The 21,550-nt window shown below is 44.8% G+C and overlaps 1 protein-coding gene across 1 annotated transcript in view; it reads left to right on the forward strand.

Annotated features, from left to right (window-relative positions):
• The window catches only part of LOC149355095 (cytochrome P450 4V2-like), a 34,294-nt gene extending 13,265 nt beyond the window's left edge, over positions 1 to 21,029 (forward strand). The window contains exons 3-11 of the mRNA XM_089577593.1: positions 1,887 to 1,975; positions 2,754 to 2,953; positions 6,558 to 6,627; positions 8,816 to 8,942; positions 9,043 to 9,234; positions 11,856 to 12,029; positions 17,662 to 17,728; positions 19,410 to 19,589; positions 20,812 to 21,029. Coding sequence (XP_089433719.1) covers positions 1,887 to 1,975; positions 2,754 to 2,953; positions 6,558 to 6,627; positions 8,816 to 8,942; positions 9,043 to 9,234; positions 11,856 to 12,029; positions 17,662 to 17,728; positions 19,410 to 19,589; positions 20,812 to 21,014 — 1,302 coding nt within the window. The 3' untranslated portion in view covers positions 21,015 to 21,029. The remainder of the gene's footprint in view (positions 1 to 1,886; positions 1,976 to 2,753; positions 2,954 to 6,557; positions 6,628 to 8,815; positions 8,943 to 9,042; positions 9,235 to 11,855; positions 12,030 to 17,661; positions 17,729 to 19,409; positions 19,590 to 20,811) is intronic.
• Positions 21,030 to 21,550: the final 521 nt, after the last annotated feature.

Below are 21,550 nucleotides of genomic sequence, written 5' to 3' on the forward strand. Positions count from 1 at the left end.
TTATCTAACTAAAGCACTTGAATCAGTGCAAAACCGTGCAGCTAGATTCATCCATTCAGACTACTCTTATCATTCTAGTGTGACTGCCATGAAGTCAAGAGCTAACGTGCCTGACCTCAAGCTGCGACGCAAAATCTGCCGACTAATCCTTTTCCACAAGTTTTATCATTCATCCCTTGCAGATCTAAAACCAGCTCATCACGCGTCCCCTCGCACCAGTCACAGAAAAGCCGTTTATCCCCACCGCGCACGCACCACTGCGCACCTTCATTCCTTCTCTTCCGAGACTGCAGTAGACTGGAATGGCCTGCCTGCCGATGCCGCACTCCACACCAGCCCCGTCCATTTTAAAAAAGCAATTGAAAATGTTCTGTTTTAAGCCCCATGTTATTAATTTCAGATTCATTTTGTGTATTGTTTCCCCTCATGTAATACCCCTATTCAGGCGCATTTGAGGTGTACAAGAAATAAATAAATAAATAATCCAAAACAGACTACGAGAAACGCATCGGTAAATAGCAAAATGCACTTACTTAATAGTTGTCATTTATAATTTGCTATGGCAATGTTTCATTCGAGATTCTACAATTTAAAATTCGCATAACTCGCCTTTCGAGAGTAGTGGTAAGCGTGAAATTAATTGCAGAATAGGTGTAACATATTCTAGGACTTCACGTAGATGGCAGTAGACTAACTCTGGTATTGGCCAGGTCCTATGGTTGATAGACGAGCCGCCGCCAGTGCCCGCTTCCATCTTTTTTTTATCTGGGCAACCAGCATGGCCCCCCTGGCTGCTTCCGCGAGGTGAGCCGCTGCCATCAGGCGCTTCATTTGGAGATGGACAGCACGCTCAGCATCCCTCGCTGCTTTCCCCGCTTCACACATCATAGCGCTCACCCGCTCTTCTTTGGCCATAGCCACACCTTCGGCCACCTTGGCCACCTTCCCACCTTTGTGAGCGGCTACCTGAAGCTGCTGTCGATGACATAGGCGAGCCATTCAATCTCTTGACTCATCCGTCCTCATTGTGCTGCCTTGCGTGTAAGATTGCTGCTGTAGAACATTTGGAAGAACAGCACGAACAAATGAAAGAGACAGCGACAGTGATTTAGCCTCTGCAGAGTGCTATTTACCATTTAAAATCTATATTGCGGGACGCACCAGTGACCACTGATTGGCCTGAGGCATTGAGGAACGAAGTTGCACTGTGTACACGTGCACTGGTTGAAGGCGCGTTCGGCACTAAGATGGGCGAAAGTTTATTTTTTTTTTAACGCTGGAAAATTTCGCGGACATCTCACGGACATCATGTTTTTGTGATGTGAGGGTTTTCGAGATTCGCAAAGCTTGGCAACAAACAACTACGAACTGATAATGTCTCGAATTTCTATATCAAGGTTGCGTCGTATTCAGATGTTGTCTCAGGATTTTTTTTTTTATTTTTACCGGCGCGCTAATACACACTGCTCTTTCAGTGCCTGTTAAGTGTGCAAGCATGCGGGTGCCAAAAGGAGGAAGTTGCTTGAGACGCCGGACAAAAACAGTTTAAATATGCTCCTGTGTGGGCAATATAGTTTTTTGGTGTGCATGTTTTTTCCTTTGTGCCTGAATGTTTAAAATGAGGAGATAATAAACAATACAGAATTGATCAGGGGCTGCATTTTGCAACCATGTGCTTCCCATTTCCTTCTTTTCTGGTTTTTCATTTGGTAGCTGTCGCCTAAGCCCTGATTTAGAGAGAGCAAACAATATAGTATGCAGGCTCCAGTACCATAGGCGAGGCTGACAAATGGAAAATGAACAAAAGAATGAAACTAGAAAAAAGCATGTGTCAAATATGGCTCCAGACTCGATTTACTTTATTAAATGGGATGCTTTATTTACAGCCGCTTCTTTCTAACAAGGACAACCTTGCAAAGCCACACGTGTACGACTTCATCGCAGCATGGCTGGGGCCCAACAACCTTCTGACCAGGTTTGTAAGCGTGGCGTTATTTGAGTGTTTCTTTCAGAATCTCCGGTAAGCTACTGATAGTTTTTGAAGCATTGCATTATAATTATCTATCCTGCAAAGACCAAAATACCATTCCCTTCGAGCCTTAATTTACTGCCTCCTACGTAAACTGAAAGGCCAGGCTCTAAAAAAGAAGTCTGATATTTGTCCCAAAATCCAGCTCACGTTAACTCCGTCGATAACAGATCCCTCAATATCTCAATGCGCCCGTACCGAGACGTTACACACTGTCACGCATGGAGCGAAGCAGCGTTTTGACTTCGCGGGTGAGCGCCGCTGCACCACGGCGGTGACGTTTAGATATTTTAAGCCAATTTCTTACTCAGACACCTGGTTCACAATCTACAGGGCGTCAATCTGAATTTTATTTTCATTTTTGGAAGCTACCTTGCCTGCTGCGCTGTAGAACGTGCGTTATTTGTGTGGGAAATTCGTGAGCGGTTCTGAAAAAGTAACCAGGCAACGAAGTTACGTTTCCTAGCTGGGTAAGGGAGCGCTTATGGCACTCTGTAGGCTCTAAATCTGTGTAAGATAAAGGTAACTCTTGCCCTCACCTTTGGCGACATTCCTATCTTCTGTCTTGACGGTTCTGTTGCACGGCTGCTAAGCAAGCCCTGTTGCCTCGCTACTTTTGTCAAAGAAGTGGCATATACATTCTTCTGTTTTCTTTTACAAAATTCACTCTACATATTGATAATTAGACAGCACTTCTTGTTCCCTTTCATTCTTTCCATTTCAGTCGAGGGGAGCCTTGGAGGCAGAAACGAAAACTGTTCACACCTGCATTCCATGCACGCGTGCTGGAAATCTACATGGACGTTTTCCACAAGAACAGCGATGGTTTTATCGGCCAGATAGAACAGTTTGTGCGGGAAAATCCTAATGAGCCTTTCTGCTGTTTCCAGGGTCTGCAGAAATGCTTTGTTGACACCATGGCTCGTAAGTGGCTGATGATTTCTCTGTCATAATATCGCATCTTGAATTTTTCCGTTTTTACCTGCCGTTTGAGGAATAGAAAAGTGCGCAAGGCACAGTCATGCACGAAAGTCAACTTCGAAGGAATAGAAAACTCATGAGCAGTAAGCCGTTTGAGTGTGCACCTACACAGCTAAAGCAAAAAAATTGGCTCGGTGTCAAGCATTGCTCAGCACAAAATATTGTGCGAAAGCACAGTTATTTCGAGGCGGACACCATCATCACGTACCTGAAAGCGTTAATGGGGTGTACTGACACAGGGAGCCAGTTATGCGCGTCCTCAACTTTTTCATCGTCATTGCCAATTTACCCAATGTATGCCGGCGGCCTCTGCTCCAGTGCCGCGTTTCTACAGCAATGCTGTCAAAGCCAACGCGTATTGCTCTAGTGCAGTGTTTCTGCCACAACGCTGTCCACACCAATGCATGCAGCGCACACCTCTCTCTCACTACACCACCACATAGCTAAAAGCGCGAATATTAGTTTAATAGTGGTATTAGTTGATGAAGACGACCACGTGCAATGTGCAGCGCGAGAGTGTGTTGCAGTTTAACACGAAGCGTGCTCGGCTGCAGTGATAGCCTGTTCACCGCAGCTCCCGACTCCAGGTAAGCCTGCATATAAACGCGGGTAATAAATACCGTGCTAAATAAAATGCAGCGATAGCCTGGTGCTCTCGTGGAGTGGCCAACGAAACTAATCTGTTCGCTCCGCCGCGGGTTCGAATCCTATTCGCGGCAAGATTTCTTTTATTATTGCGAAAGCAATACTGCTCGCAGTTTGAGCCCTTCAGCGTCGTCCCGGCGGTGTAACTCCGTTTGACCTTTAGCATGACCTCCGCTGTGACGTCACGCCAGACGGAGAGAGACAGAGCCCCAACTCGTCTCGTCGCGGTCGTCCCAGCGTAACCACGGTGCGGCGAGCAGCAGCTGCGCGCCGCTGCCGCGAGGAGGCGCTCGCTGTGATGACGTCACGCCAGACAGAGATATATCATAGAGTAATATAGAAGTAAAGAGCGGACACTCCCGTAGGCCCCAGCGGCCGACTTTTGTGCGCAGCGCACCTAGCGGACCCGGGGAAACGCACTGGCCTCAGAGATGACAGGCGAGAACAGGAATCTTGGAGGCTCTACTTTCATTGCGTCTTGTGCGTTCTCCACTCTCGCGGAGGAGGCGGTGTCACATTGCCCAGCTGAGCAGCCGGCCACCAGCGTGACGATTACGGAGCACGCAACGATTATCCAGGTTTCGACGTGCAACGCTCGTCAAAAGCCTTTGGCTTTGATCGTTTGCCTGGACGCCGCGGCGAACACGTCACCCACAAGCCGCAAAGGCGTTATGCCACGCATCGCGTGCGCTTGGCAAGCGGCAATGAACCTACTACTACGTGCATTCTGTCAGGGTGACAATGAGCGCATCAGTCACTCCGCAGAAGGAAGCCAGGACATGCCAAGACCATACTCTTTTTCTTTTTTTTTTTTATTTGCACGTTCAGTGCCATCTGGCGGAAACGGGGAAGCGCCGTACTCGGCCTCGAAAGGACCCGAGTGTCCGCTCTTTACTTTTATGTTACTCTATGGATATATCGGGCTCCGACCCGGCTCGTCGCAGTCGTCCCGGCGTAACCACGCTGTGCGTTTCAGCCAGGCCATGTCGTCCGGCATGCACAAGGCAAGGCTGCAACGATTCGCTCAAGTTAGGAAACGACGGCGGGCTGAAGAAACGGATGAAGTTGCTTTCGCAATTTCTGGGTTTAACCAAGCTGAGCCTCTGCCAATTTTTTATTTTATTTTATTTAGGTCAAGCATGACACAAACCGGTGAGCCGGTTCGACCTCTTGAAGTAATCCTTTCGCACTAAAAAGTTACACCATCTGCAGCCTGTCTCACGAAAACATAAGAACCTCTGCGAGAGCTATACTGCTTGCGTCTGGTAATATGGGCCCAAATTAACCTGGACTGTAAACGTTACAAAGGTTTGAACTTGGGCAGTAAACTTGTTCTGACTAATCACAATAATCAACAAGACGCTAGACAAGGCGCTGCCTATCCGTTACTTGCTCTTACGTGCGAAAAGCTTAGCGATTTCATCGTTGGTCCCTCCCTAAAGCCACAGCTAACTTGCATATTATTGTAAGGTTTTACAGAATAACGAAAAAAATTAAGCTCGCGAGTCTGGAAAACTTCAGTCGTTCACCTGATCATTCAAGCGTCTCTGAGTGTTTTTTCCATAACCTGTCCAGATGAAAAAGCACAATTCCAAGCAAGGCTAATGCACTGCTTGTTCTCTACTTTAATTTCATTTTTTTAATTTCTAATTTCGTTCATAGTCATTGGGTGAAGTCATGCGATGCCACCGCTGTCCCTGGTTTGAGCAAATGAGAATGGGCGAAATTGCGGCGTGACGCTACTTAAGCCAGTTGTAAAGCAGAACTTGCCACATTATCTTTGCTCTGTGGTGCGCATTTTGTGGCGACCCTTTTCCCGACCGATTCGTTTACCAAGTTTCCTACTCATCAACTATGCCTTTAAAACTGAAGTTCGCAACTGAAGCCTCGAGCCGACTGCTGGCCATTACGTTGCAGTGTGTAGATGCCAGTTGGCAGAGGGACAACAGAAAATACAAAAGTCGTATTTAAATTCATACTGTTTCTTTATTTGAACTCACTCGCATTTTTTAATCATGCATTATTTTGTACTAACTTGCTGCCTACTACCTCTGACGTCAGGGTTGGTTAGCAGCAAGCATTGCGAACCATTGACAACAACATCAAAGGCGGGGATGATCTGTGTCAACAGGAGGAATTACCGTATTTACTCGATCGTAATTTTACTTCCTTTAATGTTTTGGTGATGACGGAAGCAATAACTAACCCTTCGCGTTACAGGCATAGTCTTATACAAGGCGTTCCAGCTAACATGTTCTACAATTTTTAAAAATAGGTCTTTTGAGTTAGAAGAACGATTTTATTGGCATAGCATTGTCAGCGGTGTAGCGCATCAGAATGCAGCTACAACGTGCTCACTAATTAGCCTGGTTAACTACTATAGAATGGTTACATTTTAAACTATTAATGTCAGCCCCCTTGTTTGTGAGAGGCATGTGGCTCACGCGTGCACCGTAAGTAATATTAGTACCAGTTTCTAGAGTATCAAAAACGCGGGTAACCTCGGTGCTTTGGTCAGATAATTTTTTGCTTACATCACGCCACAATAGATGCGCTTTCGAGAAGCTTGCAGGCAAAGAAACCCCTCCAGTGCACGACCCGTCGAAATAGCCAAAATTTGTTCTAGACTTTTACTTCCCCCGTGTTCTTATGTTAGTGCCTTGCCATTTACTTTAAGGAAAAAATATGTATTGGCTGTAAAGACGCAAGCTCAAATTTGAAATAACTTCGCATTACTGTAGCGAAAGTGCTCCGTTTGTTATGGAAGAAATCAGTACATGAACGGTATTCATGTTAAATAATATTTCTCAAGGAAGAAAGAAATATTTTGTTGTCATTTTTATTCAGCTTATTTTGGAAAGAACTTAGTTCGCAGTTCAGATCCTGACCTTTTTGCATGCAGGTGTGTGCATGGGAGTTGAGCTGAATACGCAACAGGACTACACGAACTTCTTTGGCAACTGCTTCAATCGGTGAGTCTAACGGGTGAGGTCAATACACCGGCCTCACTATATGGCACTGCGAGCCCTCCGGACGGAGCAGTGCGTATGTTCTGGCCAGTCCCGACTCGTTCCCGCCGAAGAAAAACGTTTGGTTTGTGCCCTGATGAGATGGCACCTTTCTGGCCCCGCGGACTACTGAATGGTTTTAACAACGCTGCTTTATGGGGCCAAAAGTGAGCTTATCTCTTTAACCAAGAATGCTGATCTGTATCAGAGCACAATGATAAATCGAATCCTACCGCAAATCAATTATTCTGATAGCTATAGCTGCCTCAGTGGTTGACATGCTACTCTTATAAATTGTTACGATTTGCTTTTCAGCAACGCGCTCGTTTGCTGTTGTATTTTTACTCACAAAAAAAACTTGGCTGCCCCATGGAGCCTGAAGGTGGCGTAACCGGAGCAGGAGATTATTTGGCAATACTGTTCATGCAGTAGGACGTTCAGTGTTCGATCGGCACCTTGGCAATTGCACGCTCGGTTTCCTTGACTACCGAGTGTACGGGCACGAACTGCGCACAGGGCTTACGTGCAAAGAGCTTTGGGTATATGAGTTGTGATTTGCTGACGCTCGTCGTTGTTCCAACAGGGCTGCCACGTTTTAGTGACACAGGTGATGAGTGTTTCTAGCCTCTCAGTTTTCAGCGCCTCCCTTTTCTTGCTTTGCGCATGCACACACAAGTCCAACATTCTTTCACAGAAATTTTGATATTGCAAAATTATAAGGCACTGTTATGTAAATATTGAAGATATTGGTCCATTATTCCGATGTGTAGCAAAATCTTTCTTTTAAAGTTTCTCTGTCGCTCGCAATGAGCAGTTAAGACTGCCATGTAAAACCATTGGGGAACGCTTTTAGCGAAAGCAGAAACGTTAATAGCAAACAAATGCAAGCCTGTTGGCCGTGGATCTGCAGATATATTAATTGTTATAGTGAAACCTTACAATATATGAAAAAATTTGAAATATTTGTAGATGAATATTTAGTTGCTGGGCTAGTTGGTATTCTAAACTTAAGTCATAGTATTCAGTGCAAAGGCACAACGCCAAAGAAAAGAAGGAAGAAGAATGACGGGAAGGAAGACAAACACAGCGCTGACTGACAACTGTTTATTCATAGACATCCACACAGCTTAAATACCCTCAGACCAGCGCAGGTGCACACCGTGCAGGGGAAAACGAGGAAAAAGAAAGAAAAAACCTTCCCGTCCTGCTTCTCCTTTCCTGTCTTTGGCCTTGTGCCGCGCCACGAGAGAAGGCATGAAGGGGGAGTGAAAGAATGAAAAAAAGAGGCAGGTGCCCCGGGATAATTTCGACCACTTTTTGTTCTCAGCGTTCACTGACAACGCACAGCGCGAGGTGTCTTTAGCATTTCGCCTCCATTGAAACGTGGCCTCCGCCTGTTACATAAGCCGGGAGTCTGGTATGACAGGTGCAGCGAGAAAAAAGGGCGAGGAATAGAGGAAGCGCCGGTCTCCAGACGCTGCACGTTAGCGGGAGGCCAGAGCCCGCTAACGTGCGGCGGGTAGAATAAGGGACGAACACGCACGGAGCGCTGGTCTGAAACGCTGTGCGCGACAGGATTTTGTAGGTCCCAAAATACGAATGCGCGCTCCGCTCACTTCGAGACAAAACTTAGGATTGGTCCGTGCCACGTCGTTCGAAACCGAAGCGCGCCGATCGGTCGGAGTCGCATCGACCTCCCCACTCCACGGCCGGTTGTAAATTCGTCGACTCCAGCACTCTCAGCATAAGGAATTAACTACACCCTACGCATGGCGCTAGTGGGAGTGTAGCGGCCTAAACGCAGTAGATACCACACATCCCGTCCCTAAGTTACTAAAACTCCGACGGGAGTCATAATTTCCTAGCTACTGAAAGAAAACGGCTTGTGGAACAATGACGCGGGAAGAAAAAGACGTACACGAGCACTGACTAACAACTAGTGTACGTTCCTCTCTTCCTGTGCCCTTGTTCTACGCGCTGTTTTCTTTCGGTATGCAATACCAACTAGCCCGACACCTTGGTCTTGTGAATTTCCCTCGTCCTAGCTGGCGCTGAAATTCGCATTAGCCCGAGGGTAAACGTGCAATCAATTTTTTTACCTCATTTCTTTATATATTGTTTTTTAAGTTGTACAACCCCTCTTTCCCGGAAGGTTGTCCTACTTGACTGCGGTTCGCGGATGCCGACCATGGCTGTGGGTACAGCGAGTCTATGACATGACGAAAGAGGGACGAGTATTTAAAGACACCGTCGAAAAGATGCAAATGTTCAGCTACACGGTGAGTAGTGATTCTGTTCTTTGACCTTTTTTTTCTCCTTTCTTGTTCTAACGATATTGGACATAAAGAGCTAACAACTCCTTCTTCCCTAACGCGACAGGTACTTAGGGAACGGAAAGAGATCCTTCTCAAGAACCAGTCAGTGAACACGAAGGATGTTGGCCTGAAAATATCCACCTCAATGCCCGAGTCATCATCGCTCTTCTTGGACTGTTTGCTGACTTACAGCATCAAAGATCCCGCTTATTCTATCGAAGAAGTCAAGAATGACATTGATTCCATTATATTCGCGGTAAGTGCTCGGCTGCCTCATGGTTGCTGCAATTAACGTATGCTTTACATAATTTTGAGAGCAATGGTTACGGGAAACGACCTAGCTTGAAGCAGTAAGACACACTGTACTGCGACGCAAATTAAATCTGCTGTCGGAGCCTACTTGCCTATATCTTTGTGAGAGGCATATAATGTTCTGTCCATTGATCAAAATATTACTTTATTGCTTTACGGTTAAGATGGGGTGTTATCACTCTATGTTATGCATTTTATGGTAAATATTACTCTTAATTATGACAAGATAAAATGTTATTTTCAGTAAAATATAGAGGAGGCGAGGCTGAAAACTGTACAACTTGAAATATAACCTGATTGATGTTGTAGCCTGCAATTCATATGCAGGTTCTGATAAACCCTTCTCTTCCTACACAAAGGGGCATTTTTTTCTCTCCTTGTTTTTTATTCGTTTTTCTTAGTATCAGAAACGTTTTTGTGTCTTCTCCAAAAACCTAATGTCTATTTTATTCCACGCTAAGTTATTCACATTTTCTGCTCCTTATTTTTAGGCAAAAAATTTAACATTCGAAACTGTTACGGAGATGGCGCAACAGGGGCTGACGCATTATATCAAATGTCTATCACCGTCATAAAGAAATCTCCTTTCCTCTATTTTAGCGTGAAGAAGCTGAAGCTGTGTAAAATCTTTGTAGATATGAATGAATCACATCTTTCTTGCACAGCAGCATTGATTAATGTGAATTAAAGCTCATAATTCCTATATTCAGATTGAAACTGCCCTATTCATTAAGTTTTCTTTGTTGCTTTCCTGCGACATTTCAACATAAGATCTAGCGCTCGCATATGCAAATTAACACTGCGTTAGCAGTGTATGCAACAGAAGAGAAGACAGGCCACTCTTTCGCACATTTTCACATTCTGGTGGTGTCTCTGAAACGGGTGAACGGAAGGAAATGCAAATAACATGCTTCGATACCCTAAATGTTTATTAGGCGGGTATTTGCGGAGTGTAAGGCTTTCTTTATATTTGTTTTCCCGATGGCCACCAGTAAATCGGTTCGCACACTCACGGGCAGATGTGAACGAACTTCGTAAATTCCGCGGCTTTGTTTTTTTTTTTGCGTCTGAAAACTAATTGGAAAATGAGGTCGAAGCGGCGCCTGCGATGTAATGCCCCAGGAAGAAGTGAACAAAAGCCCGATGGTCACTTCATTTTGTATTTTCTAGCAGGGCAAGAACCAGAGGCTAGTTGGTTGCGTATTGTAAAGATCACCTCAACTTTGAGGGTAACTAAGCAGAAGAAATCGTTCAGGCTCGGAAAATGGACATCGTGAAGTTTAGCATACGATATCACGCGTCGCTGTTACGGTTTATTGATCAGAACGTGATTTTGACATCAGAACTTGGAGAGCTGTGTGCACCAGTTTAGCATTGTGATGCCGTCATTCGGCGTGAAATGAGCCTAAATAAACCGCCAGGTGTGTTCTTAACAATCAAAAACCATTTCATAACCATTCCACAACCACGATAATTTGAAACATTGATTCTTGCTAACACGACATTTAGCTCAGTTGCCATCATGCGCAACCTTTCACGCTTCTCAACGGCGCCCTGCGGCACGTCCAACAGCATTGCCAACAGACCAACACTGACATGGTGGTAGTGTTGTGTGAATCACGTCATCACCCGTCCCGCGTTCCCAAATATCACTGACCCCTGAGTGTTCGACAAGGGGGCCCCACAAACGAGCATATGCTCTCTAAACCAATATTATTGGGTCTATGGTACTCTATCATGCTTTTGTCGCCCTACGCCTAATTTTAGCGCTGTCAATGAAATCAGCTTTATTTGTACTCAAGCAACGTCTAGTTTGCTTTTGGCTCGTTGCGTGCTACCATTTTTGCCCAACTTGCATGCGACTAGTTTAAAAATTTATTAGCCTTTTAAGGCAATATTAAGCCTGGAATAATACCTATAAAGTAACTTGCGTAGTGCGTGTCCTCTTCTTTTTTTTTATGCGTAGCATATTGCAATCACTCAGTTCAGCCCTTGGGTGCGGCCGGGCAGCCACCAAACCACGTGACGTGACGTCACCAAACCACTTAAAAAATAAAAAAGAAAAAAAGAAAAGAAAGAACGGCTGAGCATGGTGGCGGTTGCCACCGCCCCGTTTCAAAGGGGGCGCTCCTATCCATCCATCCATCCATCCATACGTCACGGACGAAAAGCTGCTGAGAAAATCGAGTGCCGCCAAGCAATACCTCGCGCAAAAAGACCGCGCAATATGCAACGCATTCTTGGCTTAACCAAGCTAAGCCTGGGCATCTTTTTTTAGTCGTTATTAATGCTATGTCGTTTCGAATAATTAGCGACCACAAAGCTCGCAATGAAAAAGCGGTGCTCATGTGCAAAAATTTGAATCACTGACGTCAAGTGAGCGCCACTTCAAAGCCTTACGCATTCAAGCAAATGCGGCGGCCGCTACAGCATATTTGAACTATTGGATTTGCGTCGACTGTCTTCGAGAAACGGAAGCCATATTTTGGCGCAATTCATTGGAAGTAACATGTATCTGAATGAACTTCTTATTTCTCCAATTTTCTGCGCGTTAAAATCCTTCAGGGCACCGACTCAACCGCATCTGGAGTAAGTTGGACTATTTACTTGTTGGGCCTTCACCCGTCGAAGTTGGCCAAAGTGCACGAAGAACTCGACCAACTTTTGGGAGGAGACATTGAAAGCGCCATTACGTCTGACGACCTACTGCATCTGAACTACCTTGAATGCTGCCTAAAGGTGAGTTAACGCTGCGATGTTTCGGTGCTTCTCAAGGCTCTTATTACAAATAAACATTGCGGCATGAATATTTTAAAGTACTACGCAGTACGCACAGCCTATCCTGTGATATGAGCTGATCAAATACAGCGGCTTTTTACCACTGAAGTGCAATTCCTCATGGCAGTTCATTATTGCCAGTACCAATAATTGTGAATATCTTCGGTATCTGCCTTATTGAATTCGGGTTTTCCCCTGAGAGGAAAAAATAAATTGCCCGCCGGAATCGTTCCGACAGCTCATGTGAGGCGAAGCAAAATTTTATCAGTTTTATTACGAGAAGCTCACAAGAAATTGTATACCCTGTGTTGCGCTGGCGACTACATTAGCACTTCCTCGCAGTTTCTTCAGATCTTTACGCGTATTTACAATGTATCCGAAGGTACACGGTACGTACTGTGGATGCGTCCACCGCCAGTCTAAATCTTCCTTTCTGCTACTTGTGCTGCTGTTTGCATGGCAGGTGTGCGAGACTAAATGACACTAAATCTGAGCTATATTGAGATATCAGTCCTTAAAGATCCCAGATATGTCGCCTTTCATGCGAAGAGTGCTTTGAAAAAGCAAGAAATCACAGAACAGAACGCTTTCATATATCAGGGGACTGCTTCTGGTCCAATGAGATTCGCCAATGACCGTATTCTGTAAGCTGTCTATATTTTAGAATGGCCATTTCGCGTCCGTCTGGTCCTGTGTAATTGGTCCGTCAGATATACCCGAGGCATCCAAGCGTCTGTGGAAAGCGACCCTGCCATTAGGTAGAAGACGACCGGACCTCGACGTTGGGTGCTTATCGCAGCCAATGGGAGCAAGTGACGAGGTCCTCTCTCCTGCTGTTGACAGAGTACTGCGATGCACCTCACTGTTCGCTGCATATCGCACTAAATGCCAGCCAGTGGCAAGGTCCGGTCGCCAAACACCCAGCCGCTGGGTCGCTTTTCACAGACGCTTGAAATCCGCAGGTATATCTGATTGACCAAATACAGAAGACCAGAGCGACGCGAAATCAACGTTACTAGAACTGAACCAACTTCGCAGCTTCCCATCCCGGCCAGCGGATGAAGGTGGCCCCACTGGGGGTCAGAGAACTAACAGCTCTGCAGTCGAGTCTTGCCTCCGGTCGGGCACTGCCGTCTGCTACTGCCAAAGCAAAACACAGGGACGAGGGGAGGAGTAACCATTCTCGCTAGGCTTTCTCTTTTCTACTTTGTCATTTAGCTCACCCCTATTGAAGGAAGCGTTTAAATCGTTAGTGTCTGCCTTCAGCTCTCGCTGTGAGCCTAATGTCCGTTTTCGGTGCTTATCATTCAGGATCAAAGACGTGTTCTTTGGGCTGTTTCATTCAGGTGCAAATATCTGCAGTGGTCGTACTTGAATGCTAGAAATAAATTTTGTTTCTAATCATATATATATATATATATATATATATATATATATATATATATATATATATATATATATATATATACATATATATATATATATATATATATATATATATATATATATATATATATATATATATATATATATAAGGTGGAACTGCTGAGTTTAACCCAGAAACAATGGCATGGAGGAGCTAATTGAGCCCTAGCGCTAATCGGTTCCTGCATACCGCCTGGTGATGCGCGCTGTGACCGCCATGAAAATCTCCAAGGTGCAGAGAGCTGCAGTTCGTGTAAGTGGAACGTGCGTAGGAGAGAACTGCCGCTGTAGTGGTTTTAAAGCGTGCGCTCAATGTAAGCACGCAGCGCGTATAGCTCTTTATGCAATTCTTACAGAACTGTACGAGTAATGCTTCTGTGCGGAACACATACCGAATTAGCTTTATGCATAGATACCAAATTATGTCTCAAATGTCCCAAGGCACCGAGCCCATGGCAGCAGTCCAATGGTGGCCGTATGTTGCCGAAATAACTTCGGTAATTTGTTTGGACGAACAAATGGGCAATAGTGGAATTTCTCCTCGACATTTCCATTCCCAAAATCAGCTGGTGCCAGATATCGACGTTGTGCGCCTGTCTGTAGCTTTCGCCTGCGTACCCTAAAACCCATTTCCACCTTTTACTTCTTCCATTCACACTTTGTAACCATTCCGGCACAAGGCTTCCCAAAGGCTTAGTATTGAAGAAGCGTAGATTGTTCGGCCAGTTGGTGCATGTTACAATGGAATAGAAAAAAAAAACAGCAAAACAGGACGCGTTCACGCGGCGAAGAAATACACAAGGACTGCACTGTCCTTTTGTATTTCTTTGCCGTGTGAACGCGTCCAGTTTTGCTGTTTTTTTTCTATTCCTTTGTAAGAGAAAAGCCATTCTGATATCTTCTGTTACTCTGAATGTGTGAAGTGGACTGTAATAATTCTATGAAACTCCACATGTAAAGCGATCAAAAATTTGAGCTCCACAATTTTTTTTCTCATCACACCTAGGCATTCGATATCAATTTCAGCATCTTCAAAAGGTGAACGAAGGGAGCTGTTATTGCCGCTTAAAATCGGAACAAGCAGCTGCCGTCACTAGCTCCCAACTGTAGTACGTTCTTCAAACAGCACTTGCTTTCATAATCGACTTTTAATCGGCCAGTTCCTTTGCTGCTAAGCGTCAGTCCCGGAATTAGTGATCTCACGAACTGAAACAGGTACTTCAACAATTAAAAATATCCAGCTTTTCTTCTGGGTGCCAGGTGTCAGTGGTTTCTGAGCGAAAGTGAACTGATGACTGGAGATAAGGGCAGTCTTTGGGCGCCAAGCAGTGCACATAAACGCATCATTACAAGCACTGATATTTTGTGATAAAAATTGATATCCAGGGTTTGATGGAAACCCATCTGGTCGGGTGCGTTCATGGCGGAAGCTCTTCAAGCGCTGACCATTGGTTACAAAAATGACTGGTGAACAAGGCTCCAGTAGTGTGGCCGAAACGTCATTTTTGTAACGAATGGTCGGCGCTTAAACATTCCCTTACGAAGCTATAGACACCGGCTTTCCGAGTGAACGTGTATTGGGTAGCACTATCCAGAAGACACGGTAGTAGTACAGCATTAGGAGGAGCGCACCTATATAAACGGAGCATGCCTTCGGACCTCCTTCGCGGTTCCCAAATGCAGCTGCCTGTTGGGCGTTAATTTTGTGCGCTTTCTTATGGACAAACTATTAGTGTTTCTTCATTTTCAATGGGGGAGGTGTGACTGCACTTGAAACGGAACAGCGTGCTCCGTTTACTTATGTCCCTACATGTACAATTTAACAATAAAATTATTCTAACTTGTTACTTTCACGCAATGGTGCTTTCGAGGGGGGTCTTGAGAGGTAAATCAACAATTAACGAATGTGTACAGCTTTTTCACCAACATTCGGTTTTGGTCCTATATCGTACCTCGGGGACAGAGTCAGAGACTCAGCCTGTCTCGAAAGCCTTGTTACCGCGCGCTGCGCCTGCAAGCAATGCATGTGAGCCAGGACACCTTGCACCCAGCTCGGTGGCTGCAGTACCTCCTCCTAAATCGCATGACCACACACTCCTCCTCTCGCCCAGAATTTCGCAAGGAAGAAAATGTGTCATGCAAATGCTCGCAAGCGCCAGAAGGAAATGTACAACCGAAATCGATGAAGGTAGTCAGTTTAGGGTAAACCTACTCGGATAAAGGGCTCTGGCGCAGTTTATGTTTGCAAAAAGACCAAACGAAGCGCATGCGGTTATTTCGCGCTTTCATTCTTGTTTCCTCCAACTCCACCTTTTAAGGAGAACTAGGAGGAATTGTCTTGCTGTATTTCCAAAAAAAAAATAATTGCTTCTCTTCGGCCGTCACACAAGTGATCACCTTGATGATGTTAGCGGAACAATGCACACGTAAAAGAGGACACCGTAGGACTTTCGTGGCACTTGTGTCAATCTCAGCCCATTAATATCGCGTCACACAAAATGAAGAAGTGGTGTGACTTGCCTTTGTGGTGTGACTGCCTTGGTGGTGTGACAAGTGGTGTGACTTGCCTTGTGACTTGCCTTGCCTTTGCAAAGAACAGTGGTATTCATATAAAGCATATCTGCACACAGCCTCTGCGCCCCATTTGTAGCATACGATGCCCTGGGCCGGCAGCAAGACTCGGCTGCAGCGCCGTTAGTTTGCGTGACCGCCAGTGGGGCCCCGTTTTTGGCGGAGCTGCGAAACTGTCTTGTTCTAGTAACTTTTCGCGAAATGTTCATTTCAAAATGGACAGCTTGTAGAGTTCGGCCCCAGGTAACCATTCGTTCTTCGCTCCACGCGCCGTACTATTTCGACACACAACTGCATTTGAACTCACAGGAAAGCAGCGCAGCAGATGTTTCCGAGATAAAAGAATGCGAAGGGTCTACCTTGGTCGCTTTCCATCACATCCAGCTGGCCTGAGTAGACTAATCTTGGGCAGCATTTTCAGAAAAATGCTAGCGCATCATAGGGTTGTTTACTCTTTTCCTTAATGATGAAGCAAAATCTTTAAACGATGACCTCAGCACGCTTAACGGCATGAAGTGTTGTAAGAAATATGTTCACGTTATCTGTTGCTAAATATTTTAATAAATGACCATCTTATCGCCGGGCTAAGCGGCATCATTTTCTCAGATTCGCACAGAGTCATAAAAATGGAGGCGCAAAATATATTTTAAAGTGGCTTTAAGGGTTCATGGCGTTTCATGCAAGAAAATTATAACTAATGTGCACTGGCAGCCGAAAGCAAAAACGTATCCTATGTAGAACGTTTCACTCTCCAGCGCTCGTGATACCAGACCAATTGCGGTAGAAAGCACGGAGTATGTTCGATAACATTTTCATAGCATTCATTTTCATTTTCATAGCAAAGTGTTCTAAGTCTTGGTGCTGGAGGCTGCACCTTGGGCGATGAGTGTATTTGTCAGCCTAAACGTTGACTAAGCTAATAAATCTAAGTAATGAAAAGGTGGGGGCTATGCGTGAAGGACACAATTGTATTGCTTAGGTTACATGCCGCTAAATACCACGTAAAACTCCCAATCAGGCAACAAATTAAGATTAATAAAGTATCGCTATATAGTTCGGTCGCTGTAAATATTTCTGATGTAGATTTCACGCACTTATCACTGCTTTAATTTAAATCTTTGTGGAGGAAGGCACGACAGCCCTGATTTTCCATAAATGCGCTCAGAAGGAACGTGGACGGGTTAATTATTATTATCAGGTGAGGTTTGTTGTCTGTGTTGACTGCTGCCATAAAAAGGGAAAAGGATATGTAAATGGCACAAAGTAGCGGACCAATCGAGATTTGTGACTGTTCCATTTCTTATGTGTGACGTCCATAGCTGCCACTTACAACCGTCCATGATAGCCTTTTGAAATTTCTCAGCCTTATTTGGCAACTGTAACTATGCGCAGTCGATAAATAGCGATATCAGTATGCTTGCCTAAACCTGAGAGTTCCTCGAGAGTGTATGTTGCACTCGTTAACGTCCGACTGTGGTTTTACGTTGCATCAACTTTCTGTTGAGCGATAGCGATCCACTCATCAAAGTGACGCAGAACAGCCTGCCTACTAAGCGTGCCGGAGTTATGTTTCGTCTCACTCTCTCTCTCTTTTCAGGAGTCGCTGCGCCTCTATCCACCATTTCCTCTATTTGGAAGAAAACTAGAACACGACATGGTCATAGGTAGGACAACTCCTCATGTTCTGCCATGCTGCATGCGCAGTTGTGTTGGAGAATACATTACTTCATGCTACTTGCAACAAGTTAGAGAACTTACCTCGGGTCTCCATTTTCTATAATAAAATTCAGCTGAGCGCTGTTCTTTTTTTTTTTTGCTCCCGTGAAGCTGGTACGATTAATAGAATATACAGGGTGTTCAGGGTAACTTTCGCCAAGGGTTAAAAGATAAAATATTTGAGGTAGGCCAGGGAAATCACGTACATACACCTACCAACTGGCTTGCGCATCGTAGACAAATTTTTGTTTTGAAATTAATTAGTTAGCAATTACGATAAGTTTTGGAAGCGCGCAAATATTAACTTTAGACAGGAAGTGTGAATCGCAAAGATTGAGAGCACCTTCAGAAACCCCCATTCTGATTATTTACGATAAAGAAACCCTCACGTGTATCGTTTTTCCGAGCTCCAAAGAAAATCCGCGAAATACAAAAAAAAAATTCCGTGCGTAGCGCATTCGCGCGCCACAATTGTGCTGCTCTCAATCCTGGCTTGAGTGAATAAAATCAGCTGCTGGCAAGGCGCGACCACCTCATTGCTCCGGCAGGCCGGTATGTCGACGGTGGTTGCCATCCCTGCGCGAGCTAGTCTGCAAGCGTGACGGTGCAACGACATTTGTGCCTGCCGGAGCAATGGGGTCGTCGCGCCATACCAGCAGCTGATTTCATTCGCTCAAGCCAGGATTGAGAGCAGCACAATCGTGGCGCGCGAATGCGCTAGTCACGTGATTTTTTCGTATTTCGCGGGCTTTCTTTGGAGCTCGGAAAAAGATACACGTGAGGCTTTCTTTGTCGCAAATAAATGGAATGGGGGTTTTTGAAGGTGCTTTCCAACTTTGCTATTCACAACTGCCGTCTAAAGTCGATATTATAAAGTCGAATATGTTATCGCTTAAAGCTATTTGATTAGAAAAGCAGAAGAAAAAACAACCACATGCCGCCGGTGGGATACGAACCCACGACAACAGTAATATATATATATATATATATATATATATATATATATATATATATATATATATATGATAAAAGTCATTAGCCACAGAAACCAAGGAACAGGAGATTTTTTATATATTTATTTATTTTGTGGTCTTTATCAATTTTGTCGCTTAAAGATAATTCATTATAAATGCAGAAGAAAAAACCAGATGCCTCTGGTGTGAACCAAAGCCACGAGCTCCGAATTCGGAGGTCATGGGTTCGGTTCCCAGCGCTGACATGTGGTTGTTTTTTTTTCGTTTTTTTTTCTCGACTTTACAGTATTATATGCCTTAGCTTTGCACCAAGAGTTTCGCTTAGCCCTTGCCAGCCAGCCGGGGCTCCCGTGCACAGGAAACAAACACTAAACTTTCCAGAAGCGCGATCAAACTTGCAGTGATTAGCGTGAAGGAAATATGGTTTAGTCACTTAGAGGAAAGCAATGCAAGAGAAGGACATAGCGGTGCTGCAAACGAGCTTAAAAGCATACCCGAAAGAAATGTAAGCCAGAGTTCTTGGTACCAGTAACACCAGTTGAGGCGGTCCGTCGCTTCCTTCATTCATTTTTCTTTCTGCAACACCTGTGTCTGATGGAAACCGCAATATTTTACCAGAGCCTTCAGTCAAACCCCCGTGTCCTCTCTGCTGCAGATGGACACAACCTTCCCGAAGGCGTAACGTGCTTCGTAAACCTCTACAGTCTGCACAGAGACCCCAGGCACTTCCACGAGCCGAGTGCTTTTCTCCCCGAGCGGTTCCTGGTCGAGGAGTTTGGTGAACGTCACCCGTACTCCTACGTCCCTTTCTCAGCTGGACCCAAGAACTGCTTAGGCAAGACTGCGCCTTTGAAAACCTGGGGACACGAAAACCCTATGTTCCTGAACCTCCTCGCGAAGTTGCATAAATATTTAGGTTAGGAATGTATTAATATTGTAATGTTAGAGTACAAACTACTTTTCGGGACTAAAATAAGAAAGATACTTTACAATTACCGAGTAACTGCCGCCAGTGAAAGCTATGAGAACCGAGTAGCCGCGCTTTCATGCAATTGGCTGTGTATTAGGATATCAATTTTAATCGTTCTGCTGCCGGAGCTTGAAGAGGAAGTGGCGCACAGGGGTGATGGGTCGCTGAAGAGAACGTACTTCTTAACTGGCGCTTGCGAATGCGGTCATTACTTCGATGACTTTTCACGGTTTCAATAACCATGGTCCACGTGGGTGAACCGCAAGCTCCGGGCATTCTGCGATGTCGTTTAATGTTTCTTGGGAGAGGGTACTGTCTTTGGCAAAAGTAGCCTGCCCTAAATGCTTCTCGTGTGATCAGTAAACTCATTATCATCCTGAGTAGGACAGAGATGGCGCAGGTTCACGTCATGCAGGTTCTGTTCGCAGCCAACGAAAGTTGCTGACTTAAGCATCGCCGCTACGCTCCCAACTTGCTTCTTCAGTGCTCACGGCAGCCTGGTTTACTTCTGACAAAGGCGGCATATATTTTATTTTTCCGTCTTTAGCCTCTAACGCTGTGCCCCACGTGGTTGTCTATTATTCACTACAGTTTTCTCTGTCGTATATGCTGTAACTAAAACTTGTGAATTGAACTTCTGCATATTTTAAGAGGAAAAACCTAAAATCTTCCCGTCCTGCTTTTGCTCATCGCGGAAACAGTTAATCGACTATCCATTCCAGAGGGCCCTTTAGAAAGATGTTATAATGACAGAAGGCAACATTAGCCTGTGATCTAAACTACAGTCATTTCAGATAACTTTAAAATAATTTTGAAAAAGAAAATATAGTGTTAGGCTTTTCATGCGCTTGTAGCAAAGGAGAAAATTGCGGCAGCGTTTTTTTTTTGTTGTTGTTTATAGTCTTTCGCCTTGGCTGGAACGCATTCGAAACCGCTGGGCCAGGCTACTTTAACTCGCAAAAAGCCCGATGGTATTAGTTTATTTGTCATAAATATATTCCTTTGTAATTTATTTATGTCATTCTCAACATCGCGTATCGCGGCGTATGGAGTGTGGACAATGCATCACTGTCGCTCTTTTTTGCAGGTCAGCGGTTCTTCATGCTGGAAGCAAAGTTACTGCTGGCTAAGGTCTTGTCTAAGTACAGCGTTGAATCAACGAAGCCCTTGGAAGAACTCAAGATTACGTATGAAGTCGTATTGAAAGCCAGGGGTGGCCTCCGTGTCTGGTTTCGCAAAAGAGACGTGGCTAACTCCACGCAGTCGACTCGGAAGGGAATAGCATTATGATCACTGCCACCAGTCTCCGTCAAATTTAATAAAGCTGTAGAGTCTCAATATTTCGTCGAAAAGCAAACTACAGGAACACCTTTTGGGGATCGTGCGAAAGCTACTTTTCTCCTGAGTGGATGCAGCAATAAACAGGGCGTAAAGGAAGTTGGGAAGTAATACCTGCCTCACACGGATACTTTCAACTCATAGTCGACTCGAGGAGCTTCTTAATTCAGAAACTCCAACAAAGTCGCAAAATTCGGGTTGCTGCTATATATGGTAACATCATGCCTTCCATCAAAGCTTAATTGTTTCAGGTATCCACACATGGTGAGAAAATTACTACATCATGTCTTTATCAGAAAACAATTGCATTTTTAAGTACAACAATCTCGCAACCAAAAGTGGTGTGCTTGCGTCGCCGCCACCATGAACGCCACTAATGATTTTTTGTATGTATGAGCAGAACGCCGAAAATTAAACGCTACTTTCATAAGGCCGCATTTGTACATTAAAATCATTTTTTCAAGCATGCGACCGTTACATTGGCGTTT

Source organism: Amblyomma mixtum, chromosome 3, assembly GCF_055824585.1.
Source record: "Amblyomma mixtum isolate Tamu chromosome 3, ASM5582458v1, whole genome shotgun sequence".
In the NCBI taxonomy this organism is placed as follows: domain Eukaryota; kingdom Metazoa; phylum Arthropoda; class Arachnida; order Ixodida; family Ixodidae; genus Amblyomma; species Amblyomma mixtum.